Source organism: Mustela lutreola, chromosome 2 (genome assembly GCF_030435805.1).
Source record: "Mustela lutreola isolate mMusLut2 chromosome 2, mMusLut2.pri, whole genome shotgun sequence".
In the NCBI taxonomy this organism is placed as follows: Eukaryota; Metazoa; Chordata; class Mammalia; order Carnivora; family Mustelidae; genus Mustela; species Mustela lutreola.
Genome location: NC_081291.1, coordinates 5,263,491 through 5,288,519, shown reverse-complemented (window position 1 = coordinate 5,288,519; position 25,029 = coordinate 5,263,491). Strand labels below are relative to the sequence as shown.

The 25,029-nt window shown below is 55.0% G+C and overlaps 3 protein-coding genes and 1 long non-coding RNA gene across 7 annotated transcripts; 2 read left to right on the top strand and 2 right to left on the bottom strand.

The window, feature by feature from the left end:
• Positions 1 to 1,775: 1,775 nt before the first annotated feature.
• On the bottom strand, positions 1,776 to 8,613 carry NDUFA7 (NADH:ubiquinone oxidoreductase subunit A7). Its single transcript, XM_059159761.1, has 4 exons — positions 8,500 to 8,613; positions 8,024 to 8,073; positions 4,898 to 5,047; positions 1,776 to 1,965 (listed from the first exon to the last, which is right to left on the bottom strand). Exons 1-4 carry the CDS (start codon positions 8,548 to 8,550, stop codon positions 1,875 to 1,877), a joined length of 342 nt encoding a protein of 113 aa, XP_059015744.1. The 5' UTR covers positions 8,551 to 8,613; the 3' UTR covers positions 1,776 to 1,874.
• Positions 8,614 to 8,627: 14 nt separating this feature from the next.
• On the top strand, positions 8,628 to 9,726 carry RPS28 (ribosomal protein S28). Its single transcript, XM_059159763.1, has 4 exons — positions 8,628 to 8,755; positions 8,853 to 8,900; positions 9,322 to 9,455; positions 9,650 to 9,726. Exons 1-3 carry the CDS (start codon positions 8,717 to 8,719, stop codon positions 9,442 to 9,444), a joined length of 210 nt encoding a protein of 69 aa, XP_059015746.1. The 5' UTR covers positions 8,628 to 8,716; the 3' UTR covers positions 9,445 to 9,455; positions 9,650 to 9,726.
• Positions 9,727 to 9,833: 107 nt separating this feature from the next.
• KANK3 (KN motif and ankyrin repeat domains 3) lies at positions 9,834 to 21,066 on the bottom strand. Of its 4 annotated transcripts, none has more exons than XM_059159759.1 (12): positions 20,990 to 21,066; positions 18,302 to 18,430; positions 17,970 to 18,031; positions 15,814 to 17,121; positions 15,635 to 15,734; positions 15,227 to 15,433; positions 15,041 to 15,125; positions 14,373 to 14,589; positions 11,032 to 11,174; positions 10,708 to 10,908; positions 10,526 to 10,624; positions 9,834 to 10,145 (listed from the first exon to the last, which is right to left on the bottom strand). In XM_059159759.1, exons 3-12 carry the CDS (start codon positions 18,001 to 18,003, stop codon positions 10,068 to 10,070), a joined length of 2,472 nt encoding a protein of 823 aa, XP_059015742.1. In that variant the 5' UTR covers positions 18,004 to 18,031; positions 18,302 to 18,430; positions 20,990 to 21,066; the 3' UTR covers positions 9,834 to 10,067. The 4 variants fall into 4 exon arrangements, 3 of the variants coding, with proteins under 3 accessions (XP_059015742.1, XP_059015741.1, XP_059015743.1); XM_059159758.1 differs by lacking the exon at positions 20,990 to 21,066 and adding an exon at positions 18,526 to 20,936; XM_059159760.1 differs by lacking the exon at positions 18,302 to 18,430 and having other exon boundaries at positions 20,990 to 21,025.
• A 134-nt stretch (positions 21,067 to 21,200) lies between these two features.
• Positions 21,201 to 23,281, top strand: LOC131825715 (uncharacterized). Its single transcript, XR_009351291.1, has 3 exons — positions 21,201 to 21,417; positions 21,972 to 22,078; positions 22,504 to 23,281. It is a non-coding gene; the product is annotated as an uncharacterized LOC131825715 (long non-coding RNA).
• Positions 23,282 to 25,029: the final 1,748 nt, after the last annotated feature.

The following is a 25,029-nucleotide window of genomic DNA, read 5'->3' as shown; positions in this document are numbered from 1 at the left end:
CAGAGGTGGGGAGTGCCCCATCTTTGAGGCTCAGGGGTCTCTGGGGTGCAGGGATAAAAGCTGAAGATGCCATGGATCTATAGTTGTTAGGCAGACTCATCAGCTGTCAGGTTCAATGTCATTGAGCCTGAGCAAGTTCTTGTCCTTCCATTCCTGTTTTTCTGCTGAGGGGGTGTGGCATCATCCATGACCTCCCAGGATTGTTCCACAAAGGAGCCGAGATCCCCAGAGCGTTCAAAACAGTACCTGGTGCACAGACCTTAGGTGTCAGACCTCCTTCCCACCCCCACTCCCTTGCAAAACTTCAAGTCTGTGTCACCGAACTATTCAGAAACCTCCATTGGCATATCAGTCTGTGGAAGCCCTCAGGGAAGCCTTCCTTGTGACCTAATTACAACCTGCCCAGACTTCCTCTCCCTACCAATCTCTTTCCTGAATCTGACTCAGCCTTTGCTCTAATCAGAGTCCCACCTCCTCCAGAAAACCTGCCCAGGGGGCTGCAGCCTGGGGTTTTCTCCCAGGTGAGCTTTTAGCATTTCTATTGCCAACTCTGAGGCTCCAAGATACAACCTGCCTTGCTCTTGGCTTCCTGAGAGCAGCGCAGTAGCAACACCCAGATCTTCCTACATCTCTTCACCCACTGAAGGACTGTGGGGTTCTTCCGCAGGGCAGCCATGTCACGCCCCCACTTGAGGTCCCTACATGGCTCCCCATTGTTCCTTCGGACAGACCTGGTTTTTCTGGCTTTCACTCAACATCTCATTCCTCCACAAGTACCAGCCCCTTCTTTTCCTAGGCTGACTCCACCTTGCTCCCCAAGCCCACAATGAAAGGTTTCTGGTTCATGGGGTGCCTGGGTGGCTTAAGCCTTTGCCTTTGGCTCAGGTCATGATCTCAGGGTCCTGGGATCCAGCGTGCATTGCTTCCCACCCACCCCACCCTCCCCCAACCCCACCCCTCCCCCCACCCCGCCTCTCTCTGCCTGCCTCTCTGCCTACTTGTGATCTCTGTCAAATAAATAAAATCTTTTAAAAAAAAGAAAGAAGAAAGAAAGAAAGAAAGGTAGGTAGGTAGGTAGGTATCTGGTTCAGGGAGGCCTTTCTTCACCTGTTCTAGGTGAGCCTTCTCTGGGAGTTGCCCTGCAGTCCTCGGTCACCCCCATGAAGCTGCAGGGCATTCCAGGCCAGATGGGGGCAGCCGTGGAAGGGCGCTGGCTGGTGTCTACATGAACAACAGCAATGGGAACGCGAGAAACCTAAGGGAGCAGCTTGCGTTCAGCCCCGGGGTCCTTCACAGTCAGTGCCCCCCAAACATCCAAAGGTCCTAGAACCCAGCCTATTGATCTCTAGGTTAGCCAGGCCCCCAAGAAGGGATGGTGACAACACCAGAGCCTCTGGACCCCATGGCATCAGACTCGGTGCCCAGTGACAGCGTGTCACCCTGAAGCTCAGGAACCCCTCTCCCTCCTGCCACCCTGGAGCGCTGGCAGAGTGAACAGAATGGGCACCAACTTCCCCAGGAAATCCAGGAAGTCGTATGCAGCTTCAAAAAGTCAGAAGAGGGGGCACCTGGGTGGCTCAGTGGATTAAGCCGCTGCCTTCAGCTCGGGTCATGATCTCAGGGTCCTGGGATCGAGTCCCGCATCGGGCTCCCTGTTCAGCGGGGAGCCTGCTTCCCTCTCTCTCTCTCTGCCTACCTCTCCGACTACTTGTGATCTCTCTGTCAAATAAATAAATAAAATCTTAAAAAAAAAAAAAAAAAAGTCAGAACAGAAGTGACACTGGAGAGCTGCGTGTATTTGTCATAAATTAGGTCGCGTTCTCCTTGGAAGGAACACACGGAGGGGAAGCACTCAGGTGGCCCTGGGAGCAGAGTCACAGGTAAGGCTGGTCTTTGGACAGCTCCCACCTCTTCATGGGAGGGGCTGGTGACACAGCCTTCTTCTCAGTGGCAGCTGCGGCCGAGCTGGAAGGGAAGAGACTTTGGTTAGGGCCAGGTCTCTGGAGAGCAGCGTGGGCGGATCTGAGGGAGCCCCACACCTGCGCCCAGCAAGACCAGGCCTGCCAGGACTGTGTGCAGGCCAGCAGGAGCGTGTTTCAGAATGCCCAGACGCCTTCACTGGGGTCCCCCAGAGGGTCAGCCAACCCTCGCTGGGAGCTGGCCAGCCCCCTACCCACCCAAGCCCCTACTTAATGCCCAGTCAGCCTGCCTGGCTCCTGAGCTCAAAGGCAGCCATGAAGGGCTGGCCGCCTCCTCTAGTACCCCCTCCCACTTGTGGCCCCAGGGTGGACAAGCACCCCACTCCTGTTGCCCCCAAATAGGATACTGGCAAAAGGGCCAAGCAATCAGGTGACGGGTGCCCACTGCTCTCTCCCCCTCGGGTGCTGAGCACTTGACACGTGGCAGGCACTGCCCGTACCCTGGCAGAGCGGTAAGACCGGGCCTCAGTCTAATGAGGCTGAGAGTCAAGTGCAATTGGTAAATACTCTGTTTGGGGAGCCCGGGTGGTTTAGTCAGCTAGGCGTCGGACTCTTGGTTTCAGTTCAGGTCATGATCTCAGGGTCCTAAGACAGCCCCGCATCAGGCTCCCGGCTGAGTGGGGAGTCTGTCCCCACCACCCTGCTCCCGACTCTCCCCCTGCTCGTGTGTGCATGCATGTGCCAGCTCTCTCTCTAAAATCAATCAATCTTAAAAAAAAAAAAGAGGAAAAAAAAAAAAGAATGCACCATTTGACCCACAGTGAGCCCCAAGAGAGACACTAGCAACAAATCCAAGGAGGGTGTCCAGAGACACCCAAGCCCCTGGGCCCCTGGTGCCTTGGGCCGGAGAGGCTGGCGCATGCTCAGCCAACTAAGGAGAGGAGGCGGTGGGGAGGTTCTCTTGTGCAAAAGACCCCCAAGAGCAGGGGTTCCAGGGCTGCCCGCCCTCCCAGGGGTCTGAAGGAGGTATAAGAGACAGAAGTGGCCTCCCTAGGAAAGTCAGGCATCCCAGGAGCAGGTGAGGGGCTGTGGGGGGAACTTGGTAGTGTGCCAGTCTGGTGCTGGACTCTGGAGAATCAGAAGGTAACAAGGACCATGACATTGGCCATTCACGGAGTTCTAACACAGCAGGTCTTGCCTGGCCTCATCACCTTACAGATCTCACCACACTGCAAGCCCACCCTCCCATTTTACAGATGTAGAAACTAAGGCTCAAGAAGGACGGAACGGGGCACCTGGGTGGCTCAGTGGGTTAAAGCCTCTGCCTTCAGCTTAGGTCATGATCCCAGGGTTCTGGGATCAAGCCCCACATCGGGCTCTCTGCTCAGCGGGGAGCCTGCTTCCTCCTCTCTCTCTTCCTGCCGCTCTGCCTACTTGTGATCTCTGTCTGTCAAATAAATAAAATAAAAATCTTTAAAAAAAAAAAAAAGAAGAAGGACGGAACACTGGCTGCAGACCATACGATGAACCAGCTGTAGAGCCCAGACACCACTGGGGGGCTGAGCAAACTGGTCTGAAATCCTGCTTCTGCTCCTCACTAGCTGTGTGACCCAGATAGGTCACATGGCCTCTCTGTGTCTTGATTTCCTCTTCTGCAACAGGAGCCATCACTGCCCAACTTGTGGAGGGATCAGTAGGCAGGCAGAGCCGACTCCATTCTAAAACCTTACAAATATTAACTATGAAGATTAAACTTCCTAACAACTCTGCTATAGACTCAATGTTTTGTGCCTCCCAAACTCCTGCTGAAATCTCAACCCCCAACATGACGGCATTTGGAGGCAGGGCTCTTGGGAGGTGATTAGGTCCTAAGGGAGGAGCCCTCATGAATGGGATTAGTGCCCTCATAAGAGACCCCAGACACCCCTTACCCTTCTACCACGTGAGGACAGAGAAAGAAAATGCCATCTGCGAATCAAGAAGAGTGCACTCGCCAGACACAGAACCTGCCAGCACCTTGATCCTGGACTTCCCAGCCTCCAGAAGTGTGCCAAAGAGGTTTCTGTTGTTTATAAGCCACAGCAGTCTATGCTACTGTCACAGCAGCTCAGTGTACTGAGATACACTCCCTAAAGTAGATACTATTATCATCCCCTTTTATTTGAGAGAAGGCACCTGAGGCCACAGACCAAACTGGGTTTTAAGGGACCTGAGATTTACACGATTCTTTCTTTGGGGCGCCTGGCTGCTTCAGTCAGTGAAGCAGCCGACTCTGGATCTTAGGGTCCTGAGTTTGAGCCCCATGTTGGGCGTGGAGCCTACTTGAAAAGAAAATACAATTCTTTCTTTAAGAAGAGTTCAAAGAGGGACACCTGGGTGGCTCAGTTGGCTGGACGACTGCCTTCGGCTCAGGTCATGATCCTGGAGTCTCGGGATCGAGTCCCGCATCGGGCTCCCAGCTCCATGGGGAGTCGGCTTCTCTTTCTGACTTTCTCCTCGCTCATGCTCTCTCTCACTGTCTCTCTCTCAAATAAATAAATAAAATCTTTAAAAAAAAAAAAAAAAAAGAAGAAAAGGAGTTCAAAGAAAATGTGGTGGTGGTATGTGTATATGTATATATATACACATACATACACGTACACGCACAATGTATGCAAATACCAAATCTTTACCTTGTGCACCCGAAACTCACATAATGTTATAGGTCAATTAACACCTCCATTTCAAAAAAAAAAAAATTGCAAAAACAAGGCCTGGGCTTCTCCCAGAGCCCTTGATGGGAGCACAGAGCTTCATTTGCTTTGTAGGAAATGCAGCCCAGGCTGAGGCCCCAACCGTTACTCTGGGCTGGGTAGGGATGAACAGAGCTCTCCCATGAAAAGCCCCCACAGCACAGTTCCTGACACAGGTGACGCTCAGTGGGCCCTTGAAAAGCACAAGCAAGAGAAAGGGCTGGTTCCGGACTGTGGGGTCCTCACCTCTCCGCAGGCTTGCCGGACGCCAGTACCTTCTGGGAGGACATGATGACTGAGGGCGGCACAGCTTCCCGGCGGCCATCGCGAGTGCAGTAGTGGTTATTGGAGAGCTTGTGGCTAGGGCCCACGGGGAGCTTGGGAGGAGGCTGAGTTCTGCGGGAAAAAAAACATCACCATTGAAGCAAACAGAAAATCACTTTAAGAAATTTTATTTATTTGAGAGAGCGAATGCAAGTGTGCACGCTCACATAAAGATTCTGAAGCAGACTCCCCACTGTGCACAGAGCCCAACATGGGCCTTGATCCCACGACCCCAAGATCATGACCTGAGCGGAAACCGAGAGTCGGACGCTTAACTGAGCCCCCCAGGCAGCCCTAATATAAAGTCACTCTTCCTGGCTACACTGGCCTGGGCTGCCTCCATCACTGCTGCAGGCCAGGACAATTCCTTGATCCGCTGTCGTGGATGCATGGCTAGGGAGGATCCAGGGCCCTGAAGCAGGTAGCAGTCTCTGCTTCGGGTGGGAAGGTGCTGGAAGGCAAGGCCTAGATATGCCCCAAATGCATGGAGGACCTTTTTCTGAGACTTCTCAGGGAAGAGGGCAGCCCAGATTGGACACCCAGGCCTGTTCCCACTCCACCATGGCCCAAAGCTTCCATCTGGCCTCACTTCCAGCTGCAGGACAGCCCCAGACCTCGTGCATTGTGTGTTCTGAGGGTCTTTGTTCCCAAAAGCCAGGCTACAGAACTCCTGGGCTTCCCGTTACCTCAGGAACTCTGAAGAACCATGCTGGGATCAAGGCTTACTACTCAAATAGCACCTTGTCCTCTGAGGTCTCTGCATTTCCTGCCTGGTCACCAACACTATAGTCAGGGCTGGACGAGTGAACAGAGCTCTGCCCTGGGTTGGGCTAAAGCCTTTGTAAAACCTTCTTTACAAAGAAGCCAGAAGCCTAAAATGGAAATGCTAACCTCAAAACAAGAGAGAAGCCTCCCTGGAAAACATAGCAGAGAGGAGAAGACAGAGAAAATAAGAGAAATCATAAAATCACCGGATCTTCATTCAACCCTGTTTTACAGTAATTGGTTTAACTAATTAATTTACAATAATTGGTTAGCCGTTTTGCCAGGATTTAAGTTTTTTTTTAAAAACAAGCAACAGCCATTGTATTAAAAAAATGAGAAATATACATAAAAATATAAAAATTTGGTATTAAAAGCAATATCCTGGGGCACCGTGTGGCTCAGTCGGTTAAGTGTCCCACTTTTGGTTTTGGCTCAGGGCATGATCTCAGGTCCCCACATCAGGCTCTGCGCTCAGTATGCCTCTGCTTGAGATGCTCTTTCTCCTGCTTCTGTCCTGCCCCCAGTTCACACGTGTGTGCATGCTCGCTATCAAACAATCAATCAATCAATCAGATCTTTGGAGTAAATAAGTAAAAGCAATATCCTCGGGTACCTGGCTGGCCTGGTCAGTGGTGCATGCGACGCTTTTTTTAAGATTTTATTTATTTGACAGAGAGACATAGCCAGAGAGGGAAAACAAGCAGGGGGAGTGGGAGAGGGAGAATCAGGCTTCCCGCTGAACCAGGAGCTGAATGCGGTGGCACGCATGACCTGAGCCACAGGCAGACGCTTAATGACTGAGTCACCCATGCTGTGTGACTCTCGATCTCTGGGTTGTGAGTTCAAGCACCATGTTTGGTGTACAGATTACTTAGAAATAAAATCTTAAAAGCGGGGGGGGGGGGCACTATCCTGTGTGGCAGTTAGCATTTGCTTAACCCCTAGAGTGCAGAGGACACCCCCCCCCACCCTCGGTGGGTGGGCCATAGCTTTCTGCCACCTAGCAGAAAGGTTAAAAACCACACGCCCAAGAGACACAAAGGAATCACTAGGGGGCGCCAGGCCCTAAGGAAGTTTGTAAATTTTATAAATCCTTTTCCTCAACTGGTCTACCAACTACCCTGGATAGAAAGCAACCTGAAACTTCTGATATTTGGAATTAGTTGTAACAGGTAGACATTCACATAAGTTTGGTTATTCAAATGCTAGTTGTCTTCCTTTCGTGCTAATTCTCAATGGCTGCCTTACCTTTGCCTACTCCTCTGACTTCCAATATACTGATATCCCTCCTTCCCTCCAAGTGTTCTAGCCACAGACCTCCTTCCTACTTCTGGCTCTGTCAGGCCTCAACAGCCTTGGCACATACTGTTCCCTCCGTTCAGAATGTTCTTTCAATCATGACCATTTGGCTCATTACTCTGGTCATTCAAATGTCAATCCCAGAAAAAAGGACCTTTCCTGACCAATTGACCTAATGTAGCCACCCCACAGCTGACTCTAACTTAGTTTGTCTTCAGAGCATTCCAGAATGCTCTTTACCTGTTGCATTTATTTCCCTACTATATCTTTCTCTTTCTAGAACTTGAGCTCTGTGAAAGGAATGGGGATAACTTTTCTTCTTGGTCCTGGTATCCCTGAGGACATGGCAGGGGCTTATAAATATTAAGTAATTTTTGCCCATTTTAAATGAGTTTGGAATCAAGGCACCTATGGGTTCAAATCCCAGCTGTCACTTTCTAGCTTCTGAGTGACTTTAAGAAAATGCTCGATCGTCTCTCTGAAACTCACATTTTTTCATTTGTAGCTTGAGGATGATAACCCTAACTGGCAGGACCACACTGAGGACTCCACAGCTACACGATCCCCACTCTGAATTCATGTCCAACCTAACTATATCACGAGCAGCCGGCTGTGAGTACAGGAAAGTTAAAAGCAAACCTCTGCTTCCACAGCCTGCCAGGGGCAGGAGGGAAGATGCCGGTCCAGCAAACTGGGGACCTAAAGGACAAGCATTTTGTTCCCCATGTTAAGAATAACAGGACAAAGGGGCGCCTGGGTGGCTCAGTGGGTTAAGCCTCTGCCTTTGGCTCAGGTCATGATCTCAGGGTCCTGGAATCCAGCCCCGCATCAGGCTCTCTGCTCAGCAGGGAGCCTGCTCCCCCCACCAACCGCCTGCCTCTCTGCCGACTTGTGATCTCTGTCAAATAAATTTTAAAAACCTTAAAAAAAAAAATAGATAACAGGACAAGGCCAGAGTGTAGGCAGCGAGCGGGGCTTGCTCACCGCTTGGAGATCTCCTGGTAGCGCAGCTGCAACTTCGACTGCAAATCGTGCTGTGGGAGGGGGGGGGGGGGAGAGGAAGGCAGTCAACCCGCAGGGTCCTCCAGGAGAGGAGAGAGCGAGGGAACGGGGCATCCCAGGGGTGTAGAAGGGAAGGTCGGACGGAGATGGTACAGGGATGTGGGCCCTAGAGGTAAAGACGAAAGCTAAGGCCGGGGCCTCAGAATACAAAGTTAAGAAGGTCCGGGACTAGATAGATTTCAGTCCAGAATGGGTCCAGGGCTGGGGTGCAGTTGCTTGTGTTGGCTGAGGCAGTCACGAGTTGGGGGTCCCGGGCTGAGACACGGGTTCCGACCTAAGGGGATCTCGGTACTAAAAGCCTCAGGCCCAAGGGTGCAGAAAGAAGGGGACTAGTGGGAGCGGGTCCAAGGCGCACGCAACCCTCAGCCTCCCCGTTTGGCCCCTTCCGCCCCGCGCACCCCCGACGCCCAGTTCCGCAGCCGCTGGATGAAGCGAGTGGCGGACGCCATCTTCCGTTTGCACTGAAGGACGCCGGTGACGTCCCTACCGCGAGGGCTGCTGGGAAGAACGTACGCGGTCTCGCGAGAGGATGGGCAGGCGGGGCTAGGATGTACTATAAAAGGTCTCCTCGGAGCACGTGACCCCTCTCCGCCCGACCGCCGCCGCGCCGCCATTATGGACACGAGCCGTGTGCAGCCCATCAAGTTGGCCAGGGTGAGGTGGGGAGTCCTGTTTTGGGGGGCCCGGGATGAAGAGACATGGGGTGGCGGGCTCGGGCTGCCTAGGTCTGATCGCAGCTTCCCTCCGCTAGGTCACCAAAGTTCTGGGCAGGACCGGCTCGCAGGGACAGTGCACACAGGTGAGCACGCGGGTGGGGACGCCCCAGGGTCTGAGCCCTGCTGACTGCCTGGCCAGCTGGACCCTGAAAACCGGAGTCCGTATATAGTACTCTGACGTTCCTCTTTCTTGTGGCTTAGCCGGTCCCAGCGATCTCTTTGTGGCTCCATGCCCTGCTGAGTGTGTCCCTCTCCCGAACAGGACTGGAGCTGCCGCTGGCCCTCCTGGTGGCTGCTCTTCCCGCTCGAGAACTTTGTTCTCCGCGACTTGTCTCTCTCGGGTTTCTCTCCTGGCTCTGCTCTGCCTCCCAGGCGCAGCCCCCTTTTTAAGTATCTCTGGGTGGGTCCCTACAACGTCCTTTGAATCGAAACCTGTTGCCCAGCCCGCGGTGCCTATCTGCGGCTCGAGCTGACTCGTTGGCGTCCTCGGGGTGGGCCCCGTAGGTGCGCGTGGAGTTCATGGACGACACGAGCCGCTCCATCATCCGCAACGTGAAAGGCCCCGTGCGCGAGGGCGACGTGCTCACCCTGCTGGAGTCAGAGCGAGAAGCTCGGAGGTTACGCTGAACTTGGAGTTGGTGAGTGCGGGACAGGGGTGGGGATCGGCAGGCCTATTAGACCCTTCCTTGGTGGTAGTAGGGAGGCTTCCCAAGTCCATGGCGTGAGAGGCTCATGGGGTGGGAAGTGTAGAAAGAGGCTATTGAGATTTGGAAGACCCGGGAGGGAGTTGCTGGGCGGCCCCTCAGTATCTCATCTTTGGGTTTGTTTACAGGGTCCTGGATATCTGGGTTGGCCGCTTGCTCGCAGGGATGATCTGCATGGATTAATAAATCATTTGTCTGGCTCTGAGTAAGGCTTATAAAATCTTCTAGAGGGAGCCTCTTCCACCTTTTTGGGCTCTGGTGAGTTGGGGGGAGGGGGAACTATGTGTATGTGCCCCCAAAACAAGACACAGGTTGAGTTAGTAATGTTTTATTCTGCAACAGGGTGGACTCGGGCCTTGTCAGTTTCCAGCCCCTTCCTCACCCCACTGGTCCAAAGCGAGCCGCTCCTGAGCACTGGGTCATCTGAGCCTTTCTCTTGGCCCACGGTAACACCTGGATAGCAAACCCTGGCCCTTGTGTGACCCAGAGGCTGGGGTGGAGGAAGGAACAGACTCTTTGCAATCCAGGTCCAGGGTGCCAGGCTGCTCACTGAGTCTGGGGGTCATCTTCATGGTCGCTGTGTTCTCCTTCACCAGGCGCAGCTGTGGGGGACTCAAGGGGTGCCTGGGGAAAGGTGGGGGAGGGGTCCTGTTAGTTACTGGTGGGCAGGATTCCCCTGTGGTGGAAGCCTCTTGGAGGCGGTAGCAGGAGTTTCCCTACAGTGAAGGTGGGATTTAGGTCTAACAGCTCCCACATGCTCTTAGATCACTGCCCCTTTGGAGACGTTGGGCTTGTGACATGGAGGTGTGTCTCACAGGTGTTTTGCAGGGGGACCCTCAGGTCCCAGTCACATGCAAGGGGTCAAACCCAGGTTCCCCTGACCCTGGGTGCTTCCCCAGGAAAGCCGGAAAGGAGGCCTCCTTCCTGGGGCACCCTTGGTATGCTCTGTGAAGCCAGCGTGTGGTGGGGGAGCCTGGTCCCTGCAGTCTAGGGGCTGCACTCACCGGGGACTGCGGCTGGCCCGAGCTCAGGTGTGCATGCAGCAGTGCAGCCACCTTGTCCTGCTCGGCCTCCAAGGCAATGGCCAGGGCGCTGGTGCCCTCCTGAGGGATAGTGGGAACAGTCAGGTCCCTGAACCAAGGCATGGCTCCCCTGCCATCCGCATGTCAGCCCCGTGGTGGCTCACATTGTCCAGGAGGGCTGGGTCACAGCCGGGTTGGGCCAGCAGCAGCCGGACCGTGTCCAGGCGCCCGTACTCGCTGGCACACATCAGCGCTGTGGCCCCATCTGCATCCTGGGCATTCACATCTGCCCCACATGCCAGCAGGGCCGCCACCATGTCCTGGCGGCCGTGGCTGATGGCCAGCATGAGGGCTGTCTGTCCTGTCTGGGGACAACGAAGGGGAGATGGCTGTGGGGGAGCAGCACTGGAGGAAGGGAGGTCCAGAGACAAACCCAAAGCAGAAGTGACCCCACCAGACAGGGAGCAAGGGAAGAAGTGTCCACGCACCTGGCTGGCCTTGGCATTAACGTTGCCCATGTGGAAGAGTCTCTGAACCACAGCCATGTCCTCTTCTCGCCCCACAGAGGTGAGTGCAGCCAGCATGAGGGCTGTGTAGCCAGCCCGATTCTGGCAGTCAACCTCGCAGACCCCTGGGAGAGTGGAGGGGGTCAGTGAGCCAAGATGCTGACACCCTCAGCCCAACCTGGTTTACTCCCCTGCCCCCACACACAACAGGTTTACCGCCAGTGTAAGGGGGGTGGTCACTGGTCATGGATTTACTATTTCCTCTGCCTCTTAGGCTCTCCCTGCCAAGAACCACATGGCTCCGTGCCCTTCAGGGCCTGCTCAGATCTCTGTATTTCAAGCTGGTTCAGACTTGGCTTTCTGCTGTATCTCCCAGACCTAACACCTGACCCGTAGTACATCCTCAATAAACCAGTGCTTCTATTTTTGTGGCTATCATCCACCAAACCAATATCATTGCCCACCCCACCCCTGCCTCCACCCAAGTACTATATTAACTTGGGGCATCTGGGTGGCTCAGTCAGTTAAGCATCCAACTCATTTTTGGCTCGGGTGGTGAGATCAAGCCTGGTGTTAGGCTCTGCGCTGGGAGTGGAACTTAAGAAGTTTCCCTCTGCCCCTGCTGCCCCCCCTAAAAAACAAACTAAAAAAAGCTATGTCGGCTGGTTCCCTTTTATGTCCAAATCCACTCGTTCCCATGCAGATCAAGAGGAATTTGGCTCAGTCACTTATTTAAGACACACATCTCCCCATTGCTCCTGGAATACAGGCCACTGTCCACCATGGCTTCTGCAGCTGTCCCCTAACTTGTCCCTTCCTCTGGAACCCTTTCTCCTCCAAGCCTGTGTTACATATTAAGTTGCGTCCTACCCCCATAGCTACAAAGTTGTACCTACCCTGTACCTGCAAATGTGACCTTAATTGAAAATGGGGTCTTTGCAAATGTAATCAAGTTAAGGTGAGGTCATGATGGTAGGCCCTAATCCAGTGTGGCTGGTGTCCTTAGAAGAGACCCAGAGACCTGCAGAAGGCCACGTGAAGACAAAGGCAGAGAAGAGAAGCTGCTATCAGCCACCGGATGCCAAAGATGGCAGGCAACAGCCAGGAGCTTGGAGAAAGGTCTGGAGCAGATTACTTGGAGCTCCTCAGGAACCAGGCCTGCCAACCTGGATTTTGGATTTTGGGCCTCCTGAACTACAAGAAAATGCCCATGTTGTGCTATTTTGTTATAGCAGTTCAAGGAAGGAGCACTGAACACGAACACTGGCTCTGTCCTTTGGGATCATCCCCGAGGATGATCATGACCCGCCATCACAGCATCTCCTCTGGGCACAGTTAGCAGAGTGACTGATGCTGTTGTCCCCCACTGTTTGGAAAGTTCCATGAGGCTACAAAAGCTTGGGGAGGTCTGAGGCTTGGATCAGGGTCATGGAGTGGATGCCCTGTAGAGAGGGTCTCAAACAGTGGGCTGGGAAGAAAAGGGGTTAAGTAGTATGGAAAGGAGGAGGGTGGGCTTCCTGGTCCTGCAGCATGCCCTGTAGTGTTCACTGCCCCCACGAACTGCTGTGACACTGCTGGAGTGTGCCAGAGTGGGGAGGGGCACATAGAAACAACCACAGTGGGGCCTCTGCTGGGTAGTGGGGGCATCCGGCTTCCTCTGCCCTCCTACCTCAGGCCTTCCTAAGCCAAAGGGTCAGTCCATTTGATTTCCTCCCGTTGTGTTTTGTTGTGGCCCTCCCTGTTTGTAACCATTTCACATTTCCCCCGTCTCCCCATAATGCACGTGCTCACAGCCATTCGTTCTACATTCATGAGCATTTGCTCATTCAACTGGCACTTTAGGGTCTACGGAGCTCAGTGCTGGGGCCTGCCATGCAAGTAGGGTGAGGTGAAGGGGGCCGTGGGGAGGAGTTTGGAAAGGGACAGAAGTAGTTAATGACAAGGAAGCAGCGGGCAATGATGTGAAGGCCGGGGGGTAGGGGGGACAGACCATGGTCCTGTGATGACCAAGGGCTGTTAGGGCCAGGCAACTGGAGAGCTGAAATGTTGGGAGGTGAGAGCTGAGAAGAGACTGGAGGGGGCGTGGTTATCAGTGACCTCCAGATCTTGGGGTGACCTTACAAGTGTAAGCTGATGTAGGGCGGAGGTCAAGGAGAAAGGAGGAGCAGGGGGGTCAAGGCGCTGAGAAGCCTGGAGGTGGTGGGAGTGATGCTTCATGAGGATCCTGAAACTGGGGAGGATTCACCTGCAAAGAGGAGCTGCTGAGCTGCAGAAAGGAAGAATGGCCTCTATTGTTTGGAGGGAGATGCCAGAAGGGGTGGAGGGAATAGGGGTCTGATGGATTGGAGGCTCCAGGGTAGGACGGAAGGGGGAAGGGTCTGGAGGTGGAGATGAGGGGCAAGGATACACAGCCACGTCCAGCAGCGTGGAACAAACCTGATGTGGGGAGTACATTGAGGACTCAGGGTCCTGGGGCAGGGGAGGGACCCGACAGCAGGCAGAAGGGCAGAGGGAGCCCGGGGCGAGGTCTGGGGAGTTGGAGCTTGGGGGACTGGCATGAATGGGAATAAAGGGTCTGTGAGGTTTGGGCTGCTTGTGACTGACCGCCAAGCCTGCCTTGCCTGTTGCTGAAGCCCCGCCCCAGCTCCCTTGAAGGGAGGAGATGCCTTGAATCATGTATCGACCTTTCCTCCCAAGCTCAAGCTCCGGGTCCAGCTCAGAGCAACTGTACCCTTCCCCAGGTCACCAAGATCTTCAGAGACGGGACAGACCTGTATGTCTGGGGGCATTGGGGCCGGGGAGGGAACAGTAGGGCCTGCCGTGAAGGTGAGACCCCTCCAACAACAGGCCCCGGCAGATACTGGACCTGAAGGAGAACACCCAGGAGGGCTCTTGGTGGGCAGTCTGTCTACTGCCCTCTGCTGGGAGTCCCCTGCGGAAAGTAGCTGTATGTGGGTGGCCCACCCCCACCCCCGCACAGTACTGGAACCTAGTAGGCTTTCAATACATGTCTGTGGGCTCAGGAACACCTGGGTGTGTGTATCTCAGCTCCAGAGCAGGGAAGCTGGGGAGAGAATGAGCAAAAGCAAGTGGCAGGAGATAGAAATGGGTAAAATGTGGAGTTGCATCCCCATTTCCCAGATGAGGAAGGTAAGGCTGGTGACACTAATTCCTCTAAGTTTAGGTCAACCTAACTAAAGCTGGGTATTCGGCAAAGTGAGAGGCAGGGTCCGGGTAGAGTGCTCAGAGCAGAAAAGCCTAAAGGCCCTTGGCAGTCTGCCCAGGACACACGGATCCTCTAACCCTGGGAGGAAGGTGCTGACCGGTATCCAGCAGCAAGCTCGAGATGGCCAGGTTCCCGTGGGACACGCTGTAGTGCAGGGCTGTGTTCCCGTTGCCGTCGGCCAGGTTCACCACGTGCGCCAGGAGCTCGGGTCCCAGGCGCGCCACCGCGCCCAGGACCCCCGCCACGGGCTCCGCCTGAGAGCGCCGCTGACTCGACACTCGAAACCACTCCTGGGCCACTAGGCGCGCCGCGCCCTGCCGGGACCGGAGGAAAGACGTCAGAGATGGTCCAGGCTGTGGGGGCGGGGAGGGCGTGGGGGCGGGGCTGGGAATCGAGGCCGGGGAGGATGGTCGCGGCTTGTCTGAGGGGGTGCGTGGGGCCGCACCCTTTTGTAGGAGGGAGTACAGCCAGTGCGGGTCCCAGGCTCAAGCCAGCAGGGGTCCTCCCCTCTGGGAAAGAGCCTGTGGGAGAACCTGGAGTGGAGGAAGGCGGTGAGAGCTTGCCTTTGGGGAGTATGGGGGTGGGCCCGGGGCTTGGGCCGCACCCTTTTGGGGGAAACAGAAGTCTTGGAGCCAAGGGGTGGAACTTGGGACCGCCCCCCCACCCCAACTCTAAGAAATCCGATGCACTTCCCCTAGAGGGCGTTAGGGGAGGTCCTAGATGGGGCCACGACTCCAGGTGTGAAGGGCTCTGGCTGGCACTCACGCCATCGCGGGTGATTCCTCGGGGCCGGCTCAGCTGTCGCTGCAGCGCTGCGCACGCCTCCCTCAAACGCGGGCTCAGCTCGCACCTATCAAGGTGGTCGGGAGACGCTCAGGAGTCGGAGGTGGGGTGCGAGGCAGACAGAAAAGAAAGCAGCGGTCCCCACTCTGTGTCCCTAACGCTGCTCACCTCCCCTGCGCACCAGGCTGAGGCTCGGGCTCGGGCTCCGGCTCGGGCTCCGGCTCGGGCTCCGGCTCGGGCTCCGGCTCCAGCTCCGGGTCCAGGGCATCCCTCCCACTGTCCTCCCCGGAGGAGCTGCTCCTTGGAGGCTCGGCAGCACCGTCCTCGCTGTCGCTGTCACTGTCGCTGTCGTCCTCGCTGGATGAGCTCTCGTACCTGGGGGCAGGGTGGGAGGCGGCCGCTGAGCCACCACGTGGGCTCATTCTTGTGTCCTGCGCGGTGGGAGTGGTTTCCCCACTTTACAGAAGAAGAAAACAGGCTTTCCAAGACCACACTGCGAGTCAGGGGCAGAGCCGGGATTCAAACCCCAGACTATGTCCCTGCAGGTGCTGCCTCGGGGAGGGGTAAAGTGCTCACTCTCCATTGAGGACCCCAACAAACTGCAGGCTCTTGGGTCCGGGGCTGGGCTGGGCGCCAGGTGTACCATCCCTCCTCTTCATGATGGATTTGAGGATGCCTAGCAGGGGTCAGATGAGGGTACTGAGTTCGAGTCCAGCAGCCATCAAGCTGGGGCTTGGGCAGGGCTTGGGACTCACCCGCAGGGGCCAGGGCTCTGTCCGCATCCATGGATCCCGTCAGGTTCTCCTGGCTCAGGCCAGGGCCCTCGGCGGGGGTCTCGGTCTGTGTGGCCTTCGCGGCACAAGCCCACGGGGTCTGGGTAGCAGCCTCGCGCGGCTGGGGCTGAGCCGCCGCAGCTGCCGCTGCCTCCTCTTCAGCAGCCTCGCGGGCCTCCTCCAGCTCTCGCAGCCGGCAGCGCAGGAGCTCGCTCACCCCGCGCTGGTGCTCCAGGCTGGCGCGGAGCAGCTCCAGCTCGCGCTCGGCGGCCTCGGGCATCCCCAGCAGCGCCTCGGTCACCCACGCGTCCGACTCGAGGGTCTCAGGAGCCGCTTCTACGCTGGCCTCCCGGGTCTCCGGCACTGCCTGGGCCGTGGTGTCTTGGGTCTCCAGCACCGCCTGTACGCCAGCCTCCCGCGTCTGCAGCGCCCCGTCTGAAGTCCCGGCCGCGTCGGGGACCTCGAGCGCGCCCTCACTGCCCCTAGAAGCCGGCCCGTCGGGGCCATCGGCCCAGGGACTGGCCCTGGAGCGAACGCCACGCTCGGAGGTGGCGAGGCGCTCGGTGAGCCGGCGCAGCTGAGCTAGCTTGTCCAGGCGCGCCTCGGCCTCCCCGTCGGGCTCCGGCTGCCCGCGTCCTGCCAGCAGCCGAGCCTTCTCCGCACGCAGCAAGCGCACCTGCTCCTGCAGCCCGGGCAGCGCGCGCGCCTGTTCCTCCAGCTCGCGCAGGCGCCGCAGAGCCCCGGCCATCTGCTCGCGCACCAGCTGCAATTGCGCGGGACCGGGAGAAGCGAGGGCGGGGTTGGAGGCGGGGCTGGGGGCGGGGCTGCTGCGGCCAGATCCTCGCGGACTGCGCAGAACAGCGCGGGCGGGGCTGGGCGCGCGCTCGTGCGCCTGCGCCAGCTCCAGCCGTCGGCTAGTTTCCAGGAGCGTGTGCTCGACGCGCGGGTTACGCACGGGCATTCGCGGCGACAGCGGCGGCAGCAGGAGTCCCGAGGGCACGCCGGGGGAGAGTGCGCCCGATGCTCCCCCATCGTCACTGGCCAGAGATTCGCTGGAGGTCCAGGCGCCTGGGCTACGCGCGCCTGCGAGGCCCGCCCGGGGTGCACGGGGGCGGCGCGCAGGTGGGGGGCCGGGGGCGCGGCGGGTGGCGGGGCCGCGCTCCAGCTCCTCCACGTACTTGAGGAAGTCCAAATCCAGATGGAAGCCATAGGGCGTCTCCACTGAGTAGGGCGAGCTCGGGCTGCGGGTGCCCGCGGTGGTGCCGGGGCATAGGCGAGGGCCACCCAGGTCTGCAGGCATGACGGGGTTTGGGGGGGTGTCAGGCTGGGGGAGGGGACGCCCCTGGGGGAAACTGGACAAATAGAGCGCTTCCCCCGCGGCCCCATGACAAGGAGTCCTGCAGGGCTCCACCTGCACCAAACCCTACACACCTGCCCTTCCGCACATGCATACCCGAGGACCAAATACCTATCTGCACCAAACAGTCAAGCAATCCCACCCTTACTGAGCACCTACTATGTGCCAAGAACTTTTCTAGGCGCTGGGGACACATGAGTGAACAAGACAGACAAACCCCTGTCCTCTGATAGATAAATAAACACGATTGTTCCAAATGATGCTTAGGGCTCATAATGATAACAAGATGAAATACAAGTAACCGGAGGAGGTGCGTGACTTTGGCTCTAATTGTCAAGGCTGGTTTCCTGCGGAAGGGACTTAAAAGCTGAGCCCTGACCCGAGGAGGAGGAAGCAGTTGGGGACAGAAGGTTCCTGAAGGGAAACAGTCAGAGCAAAGGTCCCGGGATATAGTGAGCAGGGTGGACTGGAGTTAACAGTGAGGTGGACGGAGGTGGTGGTACCCGAAACAGAGTGAAAGAAGGGAGAGGGAGAGGAGTCCGAGAGGTGATTTGGGGCCAGATCGTGGGGGGCCTCCCAGGCCCCAATGAGGAGTTACGATGATATTGCACGTGTGATAGACCACCACAGGCAGGGTTGAAGCAGAGCCATGACATTATCAATGGACCTTTAGAAAGGGCTCCCTGGCCACATGCAATAGAGGGAACCACAGGACTGTGTCCGTACATGGGCACCAAGTATCAATCCGTGCACACACACATATCCCACTTTGCACACTCACCAGGCAGGTTCTGATTCAGGGCAAACTTGGCCATATTTTCTGGAGTAGCTGCCAGACACACCCTGGAAAATGTCCCCAGAGGGGGTGAGGCTGGGGCTGGGACTCTAAGTGAGTAAACAGACCCGCATCCACCCTCCCACACACATATATGTGTCCTCCCTGATCCTTCAAGAGGCCTTGGAACTTCAGAATGAATGAATGCAAGCGGGCGTCCCCAGGTCCAGGCCTCAGCATGCTGGGGAGGGGGAGGCAGGAAGGGCGACAAGAAGAGAGGAGAGTGATCAGAGAACGGGAGGGACTAGCTGTGGGGGCTGGGAAGGGTCATTCCAGACCTGCCAAGCTCGGTCAGTCCCAGGGCAAAATTAGAAGCTGGTGCTCAAAGGGATGAGGTGTGAACCTTCAGAAGAAGGTGAGAGCTGGAAGCCCTCCATGGGCTCCGCAGAAATTCATCTGGTCAGATTCTGCATATTAAGAAAGGGACAAACGCAGGATCACTTGAATCCTTTTTTCCTTAAAGAAATGCAGACAAGATATAATTGTGCCTCTGAGTTTTTACCAGGTCACATGCGAGAGCCTTGTGGTCAGGATGGAGAGTCGTGGGCCAGATGTACCAAGGATTCAAATCAATGGAGACCTTTCTCCCTAGGATGTCTCTAGTGGAGTGCCACAGAGTTCTGTTCCTGGCTCGTAGGAGCTTGTAATGGAACTATAAGCACCAGGTTGTCAGAGCTGTGGCCATACCTGGGGCTGGGGGGACTCTTCAGGAAACGTGATGGAGGCTCTGAGAAACCGAGGGACGGCGGGCCACATCTCATGTGATAATTAACAGGGACAATCAGAAAGCACAGGGCAGGGAAAATGGGGCTTTGACGAGCTCACTCGAAAAACCTTTGAGGAAGGGAAAGCTGCTTGTCTTCAGTACCTACTGTATGCCCTGCCTGATTAAATGCAAGCTCCATACAATCTTGTAAGGTGGATATTATCATTCACATTTTCCAGATGGGGAAACTAAGGCACAGAGCAACTAGGTCCGCTCTCTGCGGGAAATGCCCTCAGACTGGGCTCTGCCCATCTTCCGGGGACCCTCTGCCCACGGAGCCTCCACCACCAGGAGCCTGCCCGACCCATCTGTCCTCTCCCTGACCCAGTGCTCTATGTGCCCACCACCTGGCAACCTTTGCTGTCGCCCCTCCCCACCTCCCTTGCTTCTGATGACCACCTCTGTCCCGTCACCCACCAGCCATTGACTATCCCCTGCTCCACTGCTGGGGGAACCCCGCCACTCCGGACCTACGCCCAGTCTGTGTCCCTAAAACCTCCCTCACCCCACCCCCAGGCAGGCAGGGCCCCTTCCAGTCCTGAAGCAGCTGTTTCCTGTCCCCTCACACCGGCCGAGAGGGGCAGGCCAGCAGGGCAGCTGGTCATCGGGGAGGACGGCCCGAGCTCGCACAACTTGTTTTCAGGAAACTGCCAGGGAAGAGTTGAGTCGCGGAAAAAAAACCTGGGCGGACTTAGGGGTCTGGGCCCGCCTCCCACAGCTGGCAGTGTGACTCAATGGGCTCAGCCCCCTCCTCTGGTGACCTTGTCACACCCAAATTTGAGGCCCTGGGAACTTAAAAAAAAAAAATCAAAACAAAACAAAAAAACAGTTGTGGGCCGTCCCTAAGACCCCAAGCAGCTAGAGCAGCTGGACCTAGGCACTAGGGTGAGAAATGATGCCTCAAGAATGATAAATAATAATAATAACAACAACAACACTTTTGCCATTTACTGTGGGTCTCTCTCTACTAAAAGCAATTTGTGGGTATTAACTTAAAAAAAAAAAAAATCCTAGCTAACCACTCTGAGGAAGGTTTTCTTATCATTACGCTTTACCCTACTGCACAGATGGAGAAACCGAGACCCAGAGAGATTAAGGGACCCGTCCCAGGTCAAACATGGGCAGAGGCAGGATTTTAACCCAGGAGGTTTTGCCAGTGTTTCTGCATTGGCCACCCACTTGATGGCCTTCTAGAAGCAGCCCTCTTTTGCAGGGCAGTGGCAGAGAGCCCGATGGGGTTCATCCCTCCCAGCCCTCATCGCTGCCCATCCCTGCGTGCTTCCCTAAGGGGGGAAGAGGCAGGCCCACGCCGCGGCGGCTCCAGGGGCCGCAGCCCGACCAGAGTGGGGGCGCGGCTGCCCTCCCCTCTTCTCCGCTCCCTGCAGGAGATGTCAGCTAGATCGGATCCTCTGCCTAAGACCCCCTCATTAGGCCGTCAGAGCCGACGCCATACGCCCCCGCTCCCGCCCCAGGGACTATTTCGGGACTTGGAGTTGCGATCAGGAAACCTGCAGGGTGGGGGACTCGGCGGGTAGCGCGGATCCCGGTCCTGGGGATTGGGGGGGTTCTTCCCGGCTTGAGGCCCTGAATGGTAGCATCCCCTAAAGTTGGAGCTGGATTCTCAGACCCCTGACGTGGGCGTGGAGGCTGATGATGGTGGGAGGGGGAGATACTTCTCCCTCCAGGTACCCCCCCGCCACCCCCAGCACACACACACACACACCCCCAAGACAGCCTCGTAGAGACAGAGCAGTTTCCTGCAGGAAACGCCGCCGGGCGGTTCCATCCGCTACCCATTGTCTGCCCGCCCGGGGGCCGTCCGTCCCTCCCCCCAACGCGGTTTCCGTATCACCCCCCACACCCAGGTCCAGAATGAGGGACTGGAACCAGGTCCCCAAGCTCTCCAGGAGCGACGCCGGGAAAGTCCCGGAGTCGGTTGGGGCGCTACAGGGTGAACAAGCCCCCCACTTGGCTCCTAAGGGCGGCAGAAGGGCCATCTCCCGAGTCCAGTGTCCCCAACTCTGCTCGCTGCCCACCTGGGGCTCCCAGTGCGGGAGGGGTCCCAGCCAGAGGACATCAAGGCCACCCCATCACAGGGCACTGAGCCAGCAGAAGGGCAGGAGGCGCAGTACCCCTTTCCGGTACGCCCACTAATTCCCCCCAAAACCCCCATTGATGGCCCCGAAAATTGGCGCTTTACCTGAAGCCGCAGCCCCCGCCGCGCCCGCACCCGAGCCCGCCCCCTCGAAGCTCGGGGACGGGTTATCAAGGCCTTGGTCCTAACTGATGGCGACGCCAGCCAATCAGCGCCCGATGTTCTCCAAACTGTCCAATGGTGACGGGGGTAGGCGGTGCTGGTCTGGACAGAGTGTGGGACGGGGCTGGGGGCGGGGCCTGAAGTGACTGTCCCCGTGCGCCTGCCGGCCAGGAGGAGAAGGTAGGGGGCGGGGGCGAGCGGCGGGGGACGGCCAAATTCCTCCCAGCGCAGGACTGAGGAGCTTGGATTTGATCCATTGGGAGCTAGGGAGCCATGGGAAGACCGCGAGAGACTATCCCGATGGGATTTGTGTGTTTGGAAGAGCCTTGGGTGGAAACTAGGAAGACTGATGCTCGTGTCCCAGTGTCTGGGTGAGGTACCAATACCCTGGCTCTTTCCTACCACAGGATCTTGGCACAAGCTGTCCCATCTTTCTGAACTGTTCTTCCCTGCACATGTTCCCATGGGCGACCTCTATTCCGGATGACTCGATCTGTGTGTTCCCAGCTCTAAGGGCTTAATGCGGCCCGCCTCCAGCCTCTCTCTTTCCCATTGCTCTGTTTTATTAACTTGATAGCTACTTTCGTTATCTGAAAGAAAAAAGAATCTCTGTCCTTTGTTTACTTGCTTGCCGTCTATCTCTGCCTCCAAAGTGTCAACACCATAGGACAGGGAACTGATTGATTTTGGTCACTGCTTCATCCGGGGGCCCTGGCACACAGTAGGTGCTTAATAAATGTTTGTTAATTTTTTTGAACTACTTAAATTTTTTTCGTTAAAGTAGAACACGTGCCCAACATGGGGCTTGGACTCCCAACCTTGAGATCAAGAGTTGCATTTTCTCCTGCCTGAGCCATCCAGAGACCCCTGTTGAATGATTTTTAAAATAAGATTGAATTCTTTACCCATTTCCCGATTCATTTAGCATTTATTGAGCACCTAACCTACACCAGGCACTGTGCGGGTTCCTGAGGGGTCACAATGCCTGCCATCCTGGGCCACAATGCTGAGAGGCAGAGAGAGACTTTCAAGGTAATGTTTATGGTAAGAGGGTGACAGAATGGATGGGAGGAAAAGGGAGGGGCAAATCCCTGACTTTCAGGGTTCAGGGAGGCAGCCTGCGGTGGGGACACTTAGAGAATTGTGCTCCAAATGGGATAAACTACACAGGCAAAGGAGAAGTACAAAGCTTCACAGATGGGGAGCTCACGGTACTTCTAGATTCATCTGTCTTGTTCGTCCCAGTGCCAGTCTGCTTTAACTACTGTAGCTTCAGGATACGGCTCGATATCTGCTAGTCCTCTTTTTACAAAATTCCTGGCATTTTTCCATTGTCTTTTTTTTTCCCCCCCTAGATTTTTCTTTCCCCCTGTAGATGTCAGTTGAGTTTCCCATGAAAACGCCATTGGAAATTTAAAAGTTTTTTTTTTTTAAGATTTTATTTATTTATTTGACAGAGACAGAGAGCAAGTAGGGGGAGCAGCAGGAAGAGAAAGAGGGAGAAGCCGGCTCCCTGCTGAGCAGAGGCTCTATCCCAGGACTGCAAGATCATGACCCGAGCCAAAGGCAGACGCTCAACCAACTGAGCCACCCAAGAGTCCATGAATGTATTTTTATTGTGAAATAAAGTGCATACACACACAGAGTCTGATCCAGGAACCCACACAAAACAAATATATTGCCTCTGGAGGTACTGAAGAGGACATTCCCAACCAGGGGTAATTTTGTTCTTAGGGGACACCGAACAATATCTGGGAGACACTTTTGGATTGTCATGGGGGGGGGGGGAAGAGCTGTTATTGTCATCTAGTGGGTGGAGGTCAGGGATGTTGCCAAACATCCTGTGATACACAAAGCACCCCCCCCCCCCAAGAATGATCTGGCCTGAATGTCAAAAGAGCTGAGTTTGAGAAACCCAGCTCGCAGGTGAACATCATGATAACCCCCACCCTGGTCCACATGTAGCATGTCATCAGCAACCCCAGAAGTCCCTCCATGCCCCACGTCCCGGTCCCAGTGACTCTTCTCTCCACAAAGTAACCAACTGTTGTGACTTTGATAATAATCCCTGCTTTGTGTTTTTGAATAGTCTGTCACCCAAGCAGGGTCTGCAAACATGGTAGTTTTGTCTTGCACATCCAAAAAGGAAATGATATGTCTTTTAAGTCTCTTTTAATTCGCAGTGTTCCCCGTCACCCCATTCCTTCCCTTCCAATAAATCAATCGCTTAACTCATGCTGTTTGTTCTGGAGCATTTCCCAGGGTCCGGGTGTTGCTGATCCCACACTGGCGTCCCTCTGTCCTCCACATTCCCTGCAAATTGGCAGCTGGGTCTGAAACTGGGGTCAGACTCAGGTTTACTCCTTTGGCACAACTATGGGGTGTGCTCGGGTCTCCCACCAGAACCCCCACATTCTGATGGTCTCTCCTGCGTGGGGCTAGCAGTTGCTGACGTAGCGGTTCTCTGGGGTTGCACCATGGTGATGTCCTCCTAGCCTCTCTTTCTCACTAACAAGCTAGAATTCTTCCCTTGCCAGATGCTTCTCCTTGCATCCCATTTGGCTACCCAGGGGCATGTTCATATAAAAAAGGCAAGACAAGTGTTTGATTCTTTTTCCCTTCATATATCACTTTTCAAAATAATGAACTGAGTCCCCATCATCCTCTGAAGGTGATGAATTAGGTTGTTGTTGTTGTTTTTCTGAAGATTTTATTTATTTATTTGACAGACAGAGACCACAAGTAGGCAGAGAGGCAGGCAGAGAGAGAGGAGGAAGCAGGCTCCCTGCTGAGCAGAGAGCCCAATGTGGGGCTCGATCCCAGGACCCTGAGATCAGGACCTGAGCTGAAGGCAGAGGCTTTAACCCACTGAGCCACCCAGGCGCCCCGAATTAGGTTTTTTAAAAAAAGTTGGGCCACCTGGGTGGCTTAGAGCTCAGTGGCTCAGCTCTCTCTGTCAAATAAATAAATAAAATATTTTTTCAAAAGGAAATCTTTATACAAAACGGATGAACACAGAGGAAGGGAAGGAAAAATAAAGTAAGATAAAAACAGAGAGAGAGGCAAACCACAGGAGACTCTTAATAATAGAGAACAAACTGAGGGTTGCTGGAGGGGGGTGGGGGATGGGCTAGAGGGGTGGTGAGCATTAAGGAAGACTCTCGTTATGATGAGCACTGCGTGTTCTGGGTAAGTGATGAGTCACTAAATTCTACTCCTGATGCCAATGTTACTGTATACATTAACTAACTTGAATTTAAATAAAAACTTGGAGAAGGAAAAAAATAAAAATAAAAAAGTCATCATGAGCTTATTAGTTTAAACACATCATGTTTCAATCCATTGTGGTTTTCCTCTCTGCTAGGTCCACGTGGCTAGCGGGAGCCTTTGCAGGTTGGGACCTGGGTAGCTCATTTGGTTAAGTGTCTCTCTGGTTCGGATCATGATCTCAGGGTCCTGGGATGGAGCCCAGAGTGCGGCTCCCTGCTCACCTGGGAGCCTGCTTCCCTCTCTTCCTCCTCCCCTCCCCCTTCTTGTGCTCACTCAGGCTCTCTCTCTCAAATAAATAAATAAAACCTTTAAAATAAAATAAAATGTCTATAGTGGCCTTTGATAGGGCTCTTGCTCTCTCCATGACCAGATGTTCCAGGCTCATTTCAGACACCTTCTGCCCCTCACCTGCATCAGATAGAAACTCCAAAAAACTCTAGGTTTTTTGGTGGGAAGTTCTATTAGTTTGGGTGCTAGGAATGTTTATTACTAGGTTGGTAATTGTGACCAGACTTTATAGTGAACAAAGTTGGGGGGAATATATATTATATTTTACATATACATATGTACTGTGCATACAATATAACATATTATGATATATAATTCATAATATACATAATAATCACAGTATACATTGTACAATATCATAAGACACTATCAATAGAGTGAAAAGACAACCCACAAATGGAAGAAAATATTGCAAATCATATGCC

What these genes read in the sequence shown, in the direction of transcription:
- NDUFA7 (XM_059159761.1), bottom strand. Translation starts at nt 8,550, where the DNA reads ATGGCGTCCGCCACTCGCTTCATCCAGCGGCTGCGGAACTGGGCGTCG. An exon ending in TGCGGAACTGGGCGTCGGGG is followed by an intron (nt 8,074 to 8,499) that starts GTGCGCGGGGCG and finishes CCCCTCCCACAG; the next exon opens with CACGATTTGCAGTCGAAGTT. An exon ending in TCCGGCAAGCCTGCGGAGAG is followed by an intron (nt 1,966 to 4,897) that starts GTGAGGACCCCA and finishes CTTCCCTTCCAG; the next exon opens with CTCGGCCGCAGCTGCCACTG.
- RPS28 (XM_059159763.1), top strand. Translation starts at nt 8,717, where the DNA reads ATGGACACGAGCCGTGTGCAGCCCATCAAGTTGGCCAGG. An exon ending in AGCCCATCAAGTTGGCCAGG is followed by an intron (nt 8,756 to 8,852) that starts GTGAGGTGGGGA and finishes TCCCTCCGCTAG; the next exon opens with GTCACCAAAGTTCTGGGCAG. An exon ending in CGCAGGGACAGTGCACACAG is followed by an intron (nt 8,901 to 9,321) that starts GTGAGCACGCGG and finishes TGGGCCCCGTAG; the next exon opens with GTGCGCGTGGAGTTCATGGA.
- KANK3 (XM_059159759.1), bottom strand. Translation starts at nt 18,003, where the DNA reads ATGGCCAAGTTTGCCCTGAATCAGAACCTGCCTG. An exon ending in CAGAGCCCTGGCCCCTGCGG is followed by an intron (nt 15,735 to 15,813) that starts GTGAGTCCCAAG and finishes GACCCCTGCTAG; the next exon opens with GCATCCTCAAATCCATCATG. An exon ending in ACCCAGCCCTCCTGGACAAT is followed by an intron (nt 10,625 to 10,707) that starts GTGAGCCACCAC and finishes ACTATCCCTCAG; the next exon opens with GAGGGCACCAGCGCCCTGGC.